This window comes from Talpa occidentalis, unplaced genomic scaffold (genome assembly GCF_014898055.3).
Source record: "Talpa occidentalis isolate TD23 unplaced genomic scaffold, MPIMG_talOcc4v2.1, whole genome shotgun sequence".
NCBI classification, from domain to species: domain Eukaryota; kingdom Metazoa; phylum Chordata; class Mammalia; order Eulipotyphla; family Talpidae; genus Talpa; species Talpa occidentalis.
Window position 1 is genome coordinate 83,159,481 of NW_026555331.1, and position 13,422 is coordinate 83,172,902.

The following is a 13,422-nucleotide window of genomic DNA, read 5'->3' on the forward strand; positions in this document are numbered from 1 at the left end:
GGCCTTCACCCCACTTCTTGTATGCATAAATAAAAAAAATCTTTAAAAAATTTATGATACTAGGAAGTATGTTACCTCCTACTTTATTCTTTTTCAGATTTGCCTTTGCTATCAGTAAAACACGTTTTTCTATTCTTGTAGAAATTTGCATTGACTCTGATGATAGCTTTTAGTATATTGACATTTTAACAGTGTTAAATCTTCCAGTCTGTGGACATAGAATTATAAGGAACTCAGACTTTTTTTTTTAAAGATTTATTTATTTATGCATACAAGAGCTGGGGGACAGGCCAGAGAAGTGGGGAGTGAGAGGATTTACCAGAGACAGAGTGGGAAACAGTGTAGGCAGATTGTCCAAAGTACACTGCTTGAGGGGAGCATTGGCCGAGTCAGGAAAAGTCGGCTGCGCCATGTGGGTTGCTCCCTGGGCAACTGAGGGATCCAACCTGTGCTGCAGAGGCTGTGGATAGCTCCATAGGTTGTGTCTTAACCCCTTGAACCACTAGGGAGGCCTTTATTAAGAGTTTCTAAGGGCCTTCCTAGTGGCGCAGTGGTTGAGTGCTGGCTTGCGAAGCTGCTTGCAGCCTCTCCAGCGCTGGTTCGCGCTGGTTCGATCCCCGACCACCGGGTGAGGGTCCCACATGGCTCGCAGACCTCTCCTGCCGCCTGCCGCTCCCCTCAGCAGTGTACTTCAGTTTGCCTGCTCTGACTCTGGTGAATTCTCTCACCTTCCCACGCTTCTGACTGTACCCAGTACTTGTATAAATAAATAAAATAAATCTTTAAAAAAAAAGTTTCTAAATATGTATCTACTACTAATTCTGGGATAGTACATCTTACGTATTTCACTGGTAAAAACTTCATTATTGTAAATAGTATTAAAAATAATTTAAATAATCAAGATATAAGTGCGAATGATGTTCGTTTTTGTGCTGTTGGGGGAAGGAGGGACTTGTTAAATAGATCTGGAATTAATCCCACCAGGTTAACCCTGGAGATATACACCGTTATTTTCCTTTCCCACAAAAATTTCTGATAGAGACAGGCATTAAAAAATTATGGGAGGGCATCCCCTGGTGGCTCAGCGGTTGAGCGCTGGGCTGAGAAGCTGCCCACAGCCTCTGCAGCGCCGGTTCGATCCCCGGCCACCTGCGAGGGTCCCACATGGCGCGCAGACCTCTCCTGCCGCCCGCTGCTCCCCTCAGCAGTGTACTTCAGTCCTTCTGCCTGCTCTGTTCCCCGCTCTGGCTCTGGTGAATTCTCTCACCCTCCCGCGCTTCTGACTGTACTTAGTGCTTGTATAAATAAATAAATAAATCTTAAAAAGAAACTTATGGGAATTGACATTTACTACATCCATCCAGGTTACATGCTTGTCATTGTACTTCTCCCATAGGAAAGCTCCTCACTTCTTCATCTCCTACATCTTGACCTGCTTACCAGCCTGAAATAAATTTGTACCAGTAAACAATTTTAAAAGATAGAAGTTTTAATCAAAAGATAATCATTTAAATGATTTTAAAGCAGTGTTTTTTAAAGAGGATCTAGTAACATGAGGTTTATAGTTGTCCTTTGGAAGACAAAATAGAAACATACTAATATGTATTTTGAACTTTTTTCACTTAAATGAAAAATACAGTGTCTTTTGCATTGTAAGCATTCAAATATCTGAGGAATGAATAATTGACTTCTGAACTGTCCAGATATTTATTTATTTATTTATTTTTAAGATTTATTTCTTTATGCGTGAAGGAACTAGGGTGTAAGCCAGAGGTGCAGGTGGGTAAGAGGATTCACCAGAGACAGAGTGGGAAAGAATATAGGCAGATTGACTCAAATACATTGCTGAGGGGAGCAGTGGGCAAGACAAGCGAGGTCTGCTGCACGGTGTGGCTTGCTCCCTGGCCGGCCAGGGATCAAACTGGGATCAAACTTGTGCTGCAGTGGCTGTTGATAGCTTGATAGTGCTGTCTCTAACTCCTGTGCCACCAGGGAGGCCTGAAATGTCCAGATATTTAACAGACAATGTGTTTTAAATATTTAAATTCAATCACTGTATTTGTTTTCTGTAGGCATAAAGAAACACATGAATATAGTGAGTAGAAATATATTTGTTAACTTTAAATTCAGTTATATCTAAAGTCCTAACATATCAGGAAATTGTTTTCATACAGGTAAATGGTTGCAGTTTTGTGATGAAAACAGAAAAGCCAACAAATTTATTAAGGGTACAGTATTTAAAACTACTCATGATACTAATGTTTTATACTATTTGAAAACATCTGGCTTACTAACAAAGCTCTCTGCATGTAATATTTTTGTGTGTGATTTTTAAATGCTTATAATGTTTCACAGGACAAAGTTACTTGCCTTTTGTTATAAAACAATTGTAATAGAATTTGAAGATCTCTCTTTTTGCTCGCAAGGTATATATCATGTTAAAAGTAAGTTGCCATAACCAGTGAACTTCCAGGTGATGAGTGATGTTTTAAAGTGAACTTTGCTATGCAATTCAGCGTTTGAGTCCTTCTTGAGAAATATTGCTAGTACTGAATCATTTAAAATATTGCGTTGATTTAGGAAGAAGAATTTGGTGTTGATGATTCTTATTCTGAACACGGAGCACAGTACAGTCAGACTCACCTGGAGATGATGGAAAATGAACTAACTATGAAGCAACATGAGATTGACGAACTAAACAGAGAACTAGAAGAAATGAGGACCACCTATGGGACTGAAGGACTGCAGCAGGTATGTTTACCTTATGTGACCTTTGGTTTGTTACAAAAACAGAAATGGAAAATTTGAAAGATAACATTTATACACACTTTAAAGATGAGGTTTTCAAGTGATAACCCAATGTCATCTCATAAACAGCCTTTTTGGTATTTAGGAATACATAAGTGAAATCTCAACTTGAGATATCAAGGCAGAATCACTTCAGTAGAATAGATGTTTTTGTAATCAACTTGAGAGAAAATTGTGGTGCAACCACATCAAAATATTAATGAATCACATTCATTGAAAATATTAGTATGTATTTGTACAGTAACATTTTGTGGTTAAAATGACATCAATGCTTGTGGCAGACAGAAAAACAAGGCAAAATAGGACTTGGATACAGATGACACAGTACATTTCACTTTCATCCTTTCCAGAAACAAGTGAGGATTATCTCAGTCTGCAGGGTATTGCCTAGGAACATGGAACATCCCTAAATATAAAGGCAACTTTTTCTTCTAGGAGTAGATATATGGATATATGTATAATGTGTTTTGTTCCTTCGTGCAGATAATTTTTTTAAGTTGATTTGAAAGTAAAACCAATTCTTGCAAACAATAGCTTTTAAATATGGAAAAGATTGCTTATAAATAGAAAACTTAAATAAGGGACCAGGAAAACGAATAGCTATAAGAAAGTGAAAATCAAAATCAACAAACAACTATGAACCAGAGACACTCTATGGGGTTTTGGGGGCGGGGAGGGGAGGGATTGGGGTCAAAATAAGGGGGGTGCAATTGTAATGGGAATATAAAAATAAAATTTATTTTAAAAAAATAAAAAAAAATGTCACTGAGAAAGAAAAAAATTGTAATAATTCTGTCAACATGTTCTGAATATCATATTTTTGAAGAAGTTACCTATAATAGTATCAATTTTACTTAGAAAATGTCTAACACTATTATTTTCATTGATCTTTTAGTTACAAGAATTCGAAGCTGCCATTAAACAAAGAGATGGCATAATAACCCAGCTCACTGCTAATTTACAACAAGCAAGAAGAGAAAAGGATGAAATAATGAGAGAATTTTTAGAATTGACAGAACAAAGTCAGAAATTACAAATTCAATTCCAGCATGTAAGTAGTACTTGTAACAAATTACTAGGTTTACAGTAATAAATTTTTTTCACACTTCTAGAACAACATATTTATTTATTTATTTATTTTAAAGAATGATTTATTTATGCACACATGAGCTGGGATGTAGGAAAGAGGCATTGAGGGAGGTGAGAGGATTCACCAGAGATGGAATGGGTTGCAGAACAGGCAGACTGACTCAAATACACTGCTGAGGGGAGCATTGAGCAAGACACGAGAGGTCTGCTGTGCCATGCAGATAGCTCCCTAGCTAGGGATCAAACTCAGTGCTTCAGTGGCTGCGGATAGTTTAACCCCTTCACCATCAGGGAGGCCCTAGAACACTTTTAAATGTATTTAAAAGCTATTTGCTTTTTATATATCATGTTGGAGAAAATAGTGAATACCTTTTGTTTTGTTAACAGTCTTGTTATTTAACTCAAACTTGGGTAGTTTCTCACTGTTACTTTCTTTGTACTTATTCCTTGGATGGACTTCTGCAGAAATTAGCCTGTAGTACTGTCCTATCTTTGCCATTCCTGGTATAAGTTTATTTTAATTGAGTTTTAAACTGTTAACTAAATATATTCCACTTTAAGTAGAGCCATAGAAATCTAATGGTATTAATCAAGGTTTCTGCTGCCAAGTGACAGAAAAATAATTTGATAGCTTGAGCAAAAAGGAATTTTTTAATGTAAGGATACAGGCTTATCTTAAGGAATTCAAGGCAGAAATACAAGGCTGAAATATAGCAAGAACCCAGAAATCATCGGGAAACTTCCAGGCCCCATTTCTTTCTGCATGTCTGTCTCAGTCTTATCTCTCTTACTAGACTACTTACTCTTAGGGAAGGTATATCTTTTTAGTTGGATAATTTGCCCATACCCATCTGATGAATCATTGCAGCATATTTGCTGGGGTCTCAAGTCAGTGAGCCAGCACAGTTCCCAGAGAAAAATTGTGAACTGAGTATTTCCCCAAAAGATGTTTGTTCCTAAGTGCAGTCACTTAAGAATTTAATACTTTCGGTTTTCTTTCTGTTTTTAAGTTACAGGCCAGTGAAACTCTGAGAAACAGCACTCACAGTAGCACAGCTGCAGATTTACTTCAAGCCAAAAAACAAATTCTCACTCATCAGCAACAGCTGGAAGAACAAGACCATTTATTAGAAGATTATCAAAAAAAGAAAGAAGACTTCAAAATGCAAATTAGTTTTTTACAAGAGAAAATTCGAGCATATGAAATGGTATGGTTATTGATGGAGCTGGAAGGGATTATGCTCACCGAAATAAGCCAGAAGGAAAAAAAAAAATTTTCGGATGGTTTCACTTATAGGAGGAATGTAGAGGAACCAAATAAGGGATCAGGGAAAAAAATACCTATAATAAAGTGAAAATCAAAATCAACAGGAAACCATAGACCAGAGACACACTGTTGGGGAAGAGGAGGGAAAAGGATCAGGACAGGGGTGAGAAGAGCATAAGAGACTATAGTGATGGTGCACAGGTGATTTGGTGGTGGGAATTTCATGGGAAAATCATACATTGTACAAAAATGAAGGATGATATAATAAATATATAAAAAAAGAAATGGTATGTTTATGTTAAGGAAGTCAGAGTTCAGTAACTTTAATGTTTTTTTAATGCAGGTATTTTTGTTCTTATTCACATGAGACAAAATTTCTAATTAAGAAAGCTTTTATTTTTTTTTAATTTTCTAGAGGCATGTCTTATTTATTTATTTGTTTATTATTTGTTTGTTTGTTTGGTTTATACATGCACTGGGTACAGTCAGAAGCGTGGGAGGGTGAGAGAATTCATCAGAGCCAGAGCGGGGAGCAGAGCAGGCAGAAGGACCGAAGTACACTGCTGAGGGGAGCAGCGGGCGGCAGAGAGGTCTGCTCACCATGTGGGACCCTCCTCCGGTGGCCGGGGAGCAGCCGGGGATCGAACCAGCTGCAGAGGCTGCAGGCAGCTTCGCAACCCAGCGCTCAACCGCTGTGCCACCGGGGAGGCCCTTAAGAAAGCTTTTAAAGTATGTAAAATAATTTATTTTGAAAGCAGTGGGAATTTCACATTGATGGTTTTTAAGATAAAAATGAACAATGATGTAAAAAATATTATTTAAAAAAACAGTAAAAAAAGATAATACTCATTACTAAGTTATTGGAATTGATTAGCTTATATTAAACTGAGTTTTCAGAAGAATCTAGCTTTATAGCCAAATTTCTCTTTTTCTTTTCATAAAGGTAAATTTCTATTTATTTTAACTATGGTTATGAAGATCTGAAAAGTTTTCACAGCAAAGTGCAATTTTATAGATTTTAATTAGAAAAAATTGCATTCATTTCTTTTTATTCATGGTAAATATGTTCTATATTCTAGTAATGTAAGTACAGTTTCTTCCAAGAAGTGTTTGCTCACAGGTAGTGTTATGTACACAAGTCTGGTATTTCATTGACTAGAAAATGTTGAGAGGCATGCCTGGCCGTTACTTTTTGTAGAATTATGTAAAAAGCAGACTGCAGCCAGCCTTTTGGTAATAGTGTTTAGTGTTATAAGTTGCCAGGAACTAAAAATGTCATCTTTTTTCTTCTTATAGGAACAGGATAAAAAAGTGGATCGCTCAAGTAAAGACATACAGGAAAAGGAGGCAATCATTGAAGAATTAAATACAAAAATAATAGAAGAAGAAAAAAAAACTCTTGAGGTAAAGGATAAAGTAGCAGCTGCAGACAAATTACTAGAAGAATTACAAGATCAAATTATACAAAAGAACCAAGAGATAAAAAATATGAAATTAGAGTTGACTAATTCCAAACACAAAGAACGACAGTGTTCTGAGGAAATAAAACAATTAATGGGTATAGTTGAAGAATTACAGAAGAAAAATCATAAAGATAGCCGGTTTGAAACTGATATCCTACAAAGAATGGAACAAGAAACACAGAGAAAGTTAGAACAACTCCAGGCAGAGCTGGATGAGATGTATGGTCAACAGATAGTGCAAATGAAACAAGAGTTAATAAAACAACACATGTCACAGATAGATGAACTTAAAACACTACATAAGGGAGAAATGGAGAATGCTTTAAGAACATATCCAAATATTGCCATTAATGAAGATCAAATAAAGTTAATGAATATGGCAATAAATGAACTAAATGTAAAACTGCAAGATACTATCTCTCAAAAGGAAAAACTCAAGGAAGAAGTAGGAGTAATTTCAGGAGAAAAATCTGCTTTACAGAAACAGCTTGAAGACCTTTTCGAAGAATTGAGCTTTTCAAGGGACCAGGTTCAGAGAGCTAGACAGACAATAGCTGAGCAAGAAAGCAAACTCAGTGGAGCACTTAAGTCCCTTAGTACAGTGGAAGATTTGAAAGCTGAGATTGTTTCTGCATCTGAATCCAGGAAGGAACTAGAATTAAAACATGAAGCAGAGGTTACAAATTACAAAATAAAACTTGAAATGTTAGAAAGAGAAAAGAATGCTGTTTTAGATAGAATGGCTGAATCACAAGAAGCAGAGCTGGAGAGACTGAGGACACAACTTCTGTTCAGTCACGAAGAAGAGCTTTCCAAACTTAAGGAAGGTTTAGAAATTGAGCATCGAATAAATATTGAAAAACTTAAAGATAACTTGGGCATTCACTATAAACAGCAGATAGATGGCTTACAGAAAGAAATGAACCAAAAGATAGAAACCATGCAGTTTGAAAAAGACAGTTTGATAACTAAACAGAATCAGTTAATTTTGGAAATTTCAAAGCTGAAAGATTTACAGCAGTCTCTTGTGAATTCAAAATCAGAAGAAATGACTCTTCAAATCAATGAACTTCAAAAAGAAATTGAAATACTCAGGCAAGAAGAAAATGAAAAAGGTACCCTTGAACAAGAAGTTCAAGAACTACAACTTAAAACTGAACTACTGGAGAAGCAAATGAAAGAAAAAGAGAATGACCTTCAAGAAAAATTTGCACAACTTGAAGCAGAGAATAACATTCTTAAGGATGAAAAGAAAGCCCTTGAAGACATGTTAAAAGTAAATGTTCCTGTTAACCAAGAAGAAAGATTAATTTTCATAGATTCCATTAAGTCCAAATCCAAAGATGGTAGCTGGCAAAAAGAAATTGAGGCACTTTTCAGAGAAAATGAAGAGCTCAAAGAACAGTGTACTGAGCTAACTAGAGAGATTGAAATGCAAAGGAATACTTTTTCCTTTGCTGAAAAAAATTTTGAAGTTAACTATCAGGAGTTACAGGAGGATTATGCTTGCCTTCTCAAGGTAAAAACTGATTTAGAAGACAGTAAAAACAGACAAGAAATAGAGTATCGGAGTAAGCTTAAAGCACTTAGTGAAGAGCTTCATTTGCGAAGAACAAATCCAACTACAGTGAAAATGAAAAGTTCAGACTTTGATGATGACAAAATTATTATCACAGAATCACTGGAAATTGGTGAGGTTGTTGAGAAAGACACAACAGAACTTATGGAAAAGCTTGAAGTAACTAAACGAGAAAAGTTAGAGCTATCAGAGAGACTGTCTGATCTTTCTGAACAATTAAAGCAGAAACACAGTGAGATTAGTTTTCTAAGTGAAGAAGTTAAATCTTTAAAGCAAGAGAAGGAACAAGTTTTATTGAGATGTAGAGAGTTAGAAATCATAATTAACCGCAAGAGAACAGAAAATGTAAAGGTGTGTGATACTCTTTTAAGATCTTTAAAAGATGGAGTTGTGACAAGCAGTGATTCTGGAAGATCCGTTTCTGAAACAGACAGAGATTTTGGTGAAGAAACAAAAATAGTGGAAGAAGATGAAATTCCTTTGGAAAATTTAAATATTGAAAAAGAAAATAAACAGATGTTTTCTGATCACTTTCCATCACTGACAAATGAATTATTGCTTGGGACAACTGAACCAAGTGAAAATGATAAACTTCAGTGGGAACTTAGTGTACTTAAGTCAGAACAGGTATGTTTATTATTTTTGTACCTGCCAATTACAGTGCAAATACATTTCATACTAAAAGAAATTTCATCATAATACAAACCTCTCTATAAGAGAATAAAAGTGAACTCTGTAATGTGACTTTCTTTGGTCCTATCTTTTATTTATCATTCTGTTTATTTTTTTCTTGAGTATCATTGCCTTTCAGATAATCTGTTATACATTCTGTTCAGGAAATAAAATACAGTACTGCTTTCCCACTTAATGTTGAAAGGCAGAGTTCAAATAACTTGAGGGAAGTTATTTGTTAGCTGTAGGGAAGTTTATTTTGTTGCAATCCCAAAGATTACTTTCAGAGTTTCATTTTTGTGCTGGTGTTGGTTCCACTACTGAAAATAAACTTTTAAGACTTTTTAATGTCTTATATAGCTCAGTAGTTAATGGAACTTTATTTTTTCTGGGGGGAAAAAAAACCTTAATTTAAGCCATTGAATTTTTTGGTCTTGTTATACTTGAAGAAGGATCAGGGAGGAAGACTATTATAAATACAGTTAAAGAATGCATATAATGAATATAATGCATCACTTCTGACAATTTACATTAGCCATATACTGATATTAGAAATGGGAGGAAAATTTCGCTGTGTATCTTTTATAATATTGCTAGCTAAAGCTGTATGTCTTACTTCATTTATGTAATATTTATCAAATCTCTTGCATGGTATAAGAGTATAGTGGCACCAAAGGAAAGAATATTGCTGCTCTTAAAGAGTATTTTATAGTAAGTGAGGCAAACAGTAAACAAGGAAACAAATTGAGAACTAGAAACAGTAATGAGTCCTATGATAAAAATAAAACAGGTAATGTGATAGGGAATGATGGGGAGGGGTGGTGGCAGCCATTAAAATATTAGGTTGGTCAGGAAAGGTCTCTTAGGAGAATTTGCATTTGAACCGTGGTCTACCACATGGAAATTAAAGCAATTGTGAAGATACAGGTAAGTTTGAGGAACAGAATGAAAAAAGGTATCATTAAATTTGAGACAGGGAGAGTGGAAGAAAAAGTTTGAAGAAGGAAGAGAACATCTGGGATAACCTTATGGAAGTCTGTAAGATGTTGAGATTTTATTCATTATACAATAGAAAGCCACTGTAAAGTTTCTCATTACTTCTTATATTTTCATAACCTCAGTAAAAAAATTCAAATTGTTTAACTATTAATGCTCTGGTAAATATTTGAAGTTGTGTGGTTTTTAATTTAATTAGTACTAAAAATGCCAGAGATCATTTAAATTTTTTTTAAAAAGCACTAGGAGGGGATCTGAACTTAATGCTATCAAAATGGTCATATTTTCTCGGTAAGAATTTTATTTTCTCTATTAAAGGAATTTTCAGACACCCTTTCCTTGATAATGACTTAAAAGGTAAAGGGGAGAAAACCTATAAACTGTGCCTACTCATCACTACCAAGTAAACTACTCACTGGTATAGAAGGGGAGGTATGTGTGTCCAAGAAAGCTCACAAGGAATTCAGCAATAATGTATAAAACTGTAACACCTAAGAACAATCTGAATATACTTAGAAATAATGCTAATGCCACAAAAAATACTTTAAGGACTAAGTGGGCTAATATGCATGAAAAGATATTTCCAATAAAAACATTTAATACCCATCAGATTGGCAAAATCTGACAATTAAATGTGTGGTGGTAATGTGGAGAAATGTATATTCATATACATTGCTATTATCAATATAAATTGGTACAATTATATAAAAAGTAATTTGATAAAATCTGATACAGTTAATGTACATTATCTGTGACCCAACAGTTAGATTTCTGGATGGTTCTCAATGTGGACCCTAAACATGGTTAATTTTTGGACAGTATTTAGTATCCCCCCTCAAGTGATGTCTCCTTAGTTCTACCACCATAGCACTTCCTGTGGTGATGGGTCTTCTGCTCTTCCCTCCCGTTTTGACCCCTCTCCTTTTCCTTACCCTGCTGTCTGCCGCAGATTTATGGTCAGCTTGCTGATTTGTCTTTTTACCTGACCCTTTGTTCAGTTCCTCAATATTCCACATACAATTGAAACTATCCAATACTTATCTTTTTCCTTCTGACTTAGCGTAATTCCTTCCAGCTCCATCCATGTTGCCACAAATGGCATGAGTTTCTTTTTTGATCACTGAGTAGTATTCCCTTGTAGATATACACCACATCTTCTTTATCCATTCATCTGTTTGGGGGGCATTTAAGTTTCCATATCTTGGGTATTGTAAATAGTGCTTCAGTAAACGCAGGGGTGCAGATTTCCTTTCAAAGTACTTTTTTGTGTTGTTTGGGTAGATTTTTGGGAGTGGAATTGCTGAGTCATATGGTAGATCAATTTTAGTATTTTGAGGCACCTCCATACTGAATGGACAAGTTTACATTCCCACCATTTATTGCAGTATTTAAGAAAAAATAGCTATAATCCAGTTGATATTCAGAAACAAAATAGACAAACTGTGGTGTATTTATATATATTGCACCAAAATTAGAATAAATTAGCCTGTATGGACGTGGTGAGATTACAGTAACATTGAATAAGAAGGACAATTTACAAAATAAATACCATATATGTAAACACTTAAAAACACAAAACACTTTTAACATGTTACTGAGTTTTTTGCCCATCTTGCACCCAAACAAACCCAGAAAAGAAAATCAAATCAATATTCAAGCAGTAGAGGATTTTGTTCCTTGACCAAGGAGTCACCAATACAGCTCATGTTCTAAAAGCCTTCTCCTTGTGCTGAACAGAAGCAGGGACTTACACAGGAGAGTACTAAGAAGGGGAGAGACTATAGAGTCAGTATCAACAGGATTTCAGAGAAATAAGCAGGGACATCTAGGAACTACTTTTCTGATCCTTTTTTTCCAAGTTTGGTCTTGACCAGAAATGTCATAGCATGAGTGAGTGTGTTTTTTACTGTGGTAATGGGCTGTGGCTTAAATTCTGTCTTATGTCTACACCATCTTACTCTCAGCCTACCTTCTCTGTTTTTCTTGGTAAAAATACAGACAAGAACAGAACAAGAGCAAGATCCAACAGGTTAAGGAGCAGGAACTTATGGTTTCCACAGTAACAAACAGATACGTTGAGAAGTCATGATATTATAAATGGACTGGACTTAGAATATATCTGTGATGATTACCTCTAGGAAAGGAATAACGGGAACATTATGGTTTACATTTTGTCTGTTTCCTCTCTCAACCATGAAACAAGTATATAGTGGGGAGAGAAATGGGAGAATGGGGAAGACAAAATGCCTGTATTTGTTAATTTGGGATGTAATAATTTTATTAAAATCTTTGCACTTCTCTAAAGTATTTCTTTTAAACCAAAGCCAAGGATGAGGCTAAACTAGCTACACCAGTTAATCAAAATGTGTCATGACCTTGAGGTGATGAAAACATTATGCTGCTGTCTTTAGACAATCTGATCAGTGCAAGAGAATGAAAAGTGAGAAAAAAATTAGAAACATAATTTTGTATATTTTCCCCTTGTATATAGTATATGCAAAGGAACAGAAGTCCAATTATTTGTTTGAATTATTTATCATTTAAAAATTTTCTAATGTGTATATATATTTACTTTAAGAATGATTTAAGGCTACAGATGGAAGCTCAGCGTATATGCCTCCCTCTGGTTTATTCAACTCATGTGGATCAAGTTCGTGAATATATGGAAAATGAAAAAGATAAAGCTCTTTGCAGTCTTAAAGAGGAACTTATTTCCGTTCAAGAGGAAAAGATCAAGGAACTTCAGAAAATACAACAACTAGAGCTGCAGAATATAAAAACACAAGAAACAGGTACATGGTTTCTAACAAAACTATAGAACCTATAGAGAAAAGTAGCTGTATAGCCCAGACTTAAATTCATCTATTTAATCACTGCATATTCATTTAAGTGCTTGAGAAATCTAAAATCACTGAATCATTTTCTCACAGAAAGTGAGAAAACAATATAAAATATAAAATATTTCCAGTGGGAAAACAATATAAAATAAGCTCTTAGAAAACAGTAGGACAACTACTATGATTGGAGAATAAATAGAAAGAATGGAAGGGGAGCAGAAAAGTTTAGTACTTTCTGGAAGAATAAGTAGGGCTATGGCAGTGAGCAGAAATAGGAAGGTTGGAATTTTAGGGAAGGACCTGAATCTTAAGGACGTGTAAAAGACTTTTTCCATTTTGAAGAATTGCGAGTTCAATGTGTTTAGAAAAGTAGTGGGGATAAAACTGGAAAGATAGATTCACAAGATTTTGACCAGAAAAACCTTTACCTATCCTGACTGAAGCATTGTTCAACTTTATGCTGTTGGTAGTAAGATAAGCAGGATTTTCAATAGTGATAATAACAAGATTTTTATTTTAAGATTACATCATTGGGGCAAATTATGAGAGGTGAAATTAGTGATGAGAAGCCCATTAAACAACTTTGGCAGTTAATTCTGATAAACAGTAAGATGTTGAACTAAATGTAATTGCGGATAGAAAGGAAAATTCAGGAGTTAATAGGTGGACTATAGTTTATAATTAATAATTGCAGTAAAAGTGGAAAAAATT

At 35.1% G+C, this 13,422-nt stretch overlaps 1 protein-coding gene across 7 annotated transcripts in view; it reads left to right on the forward strand.

Annotated features, from left to right (window-relative positions):
* The window catches only part of AKAP9 (A-kinase anchoring protein 9), a 147,780-nt gene that overhangs the window by 36,666 nt on the left and 97,692 nt on the right, over positions 1–13,422 (forward strand). For 6 of the 7 annotated variants that reach the window (XM_037507653.2, XM_037507644.2, XM_054692324.1 and 3 more), the window contains exons 4-9: positions 2,175–2,228; positions 2,581–2,751; positions 3,704–3,859; positions 4,908–5,105; positions 6,461–8,833; positions 12,453–12,666. In XM_037507653.2, coding sequence (XP_037363550.1) covers positions 2,175–2,228; positions 2,581–2,751; positions 3,704–3,859; positions 4,908–5,105; positions 6,461–8,833; positions 12,453–12,666 — 3,166 coding nt within the window. The remainder of the gene's footprint in view (positions 1–2,174; positions 2,229–2,580; positions 2,752–3,703; positions 3,860–4,907; positions 5,106–6,460; positions 8,834–12,452; positions 12,667–13,422) is intronic. The other variant, XM_054692323.1, reaches the window with a different exon arrangement.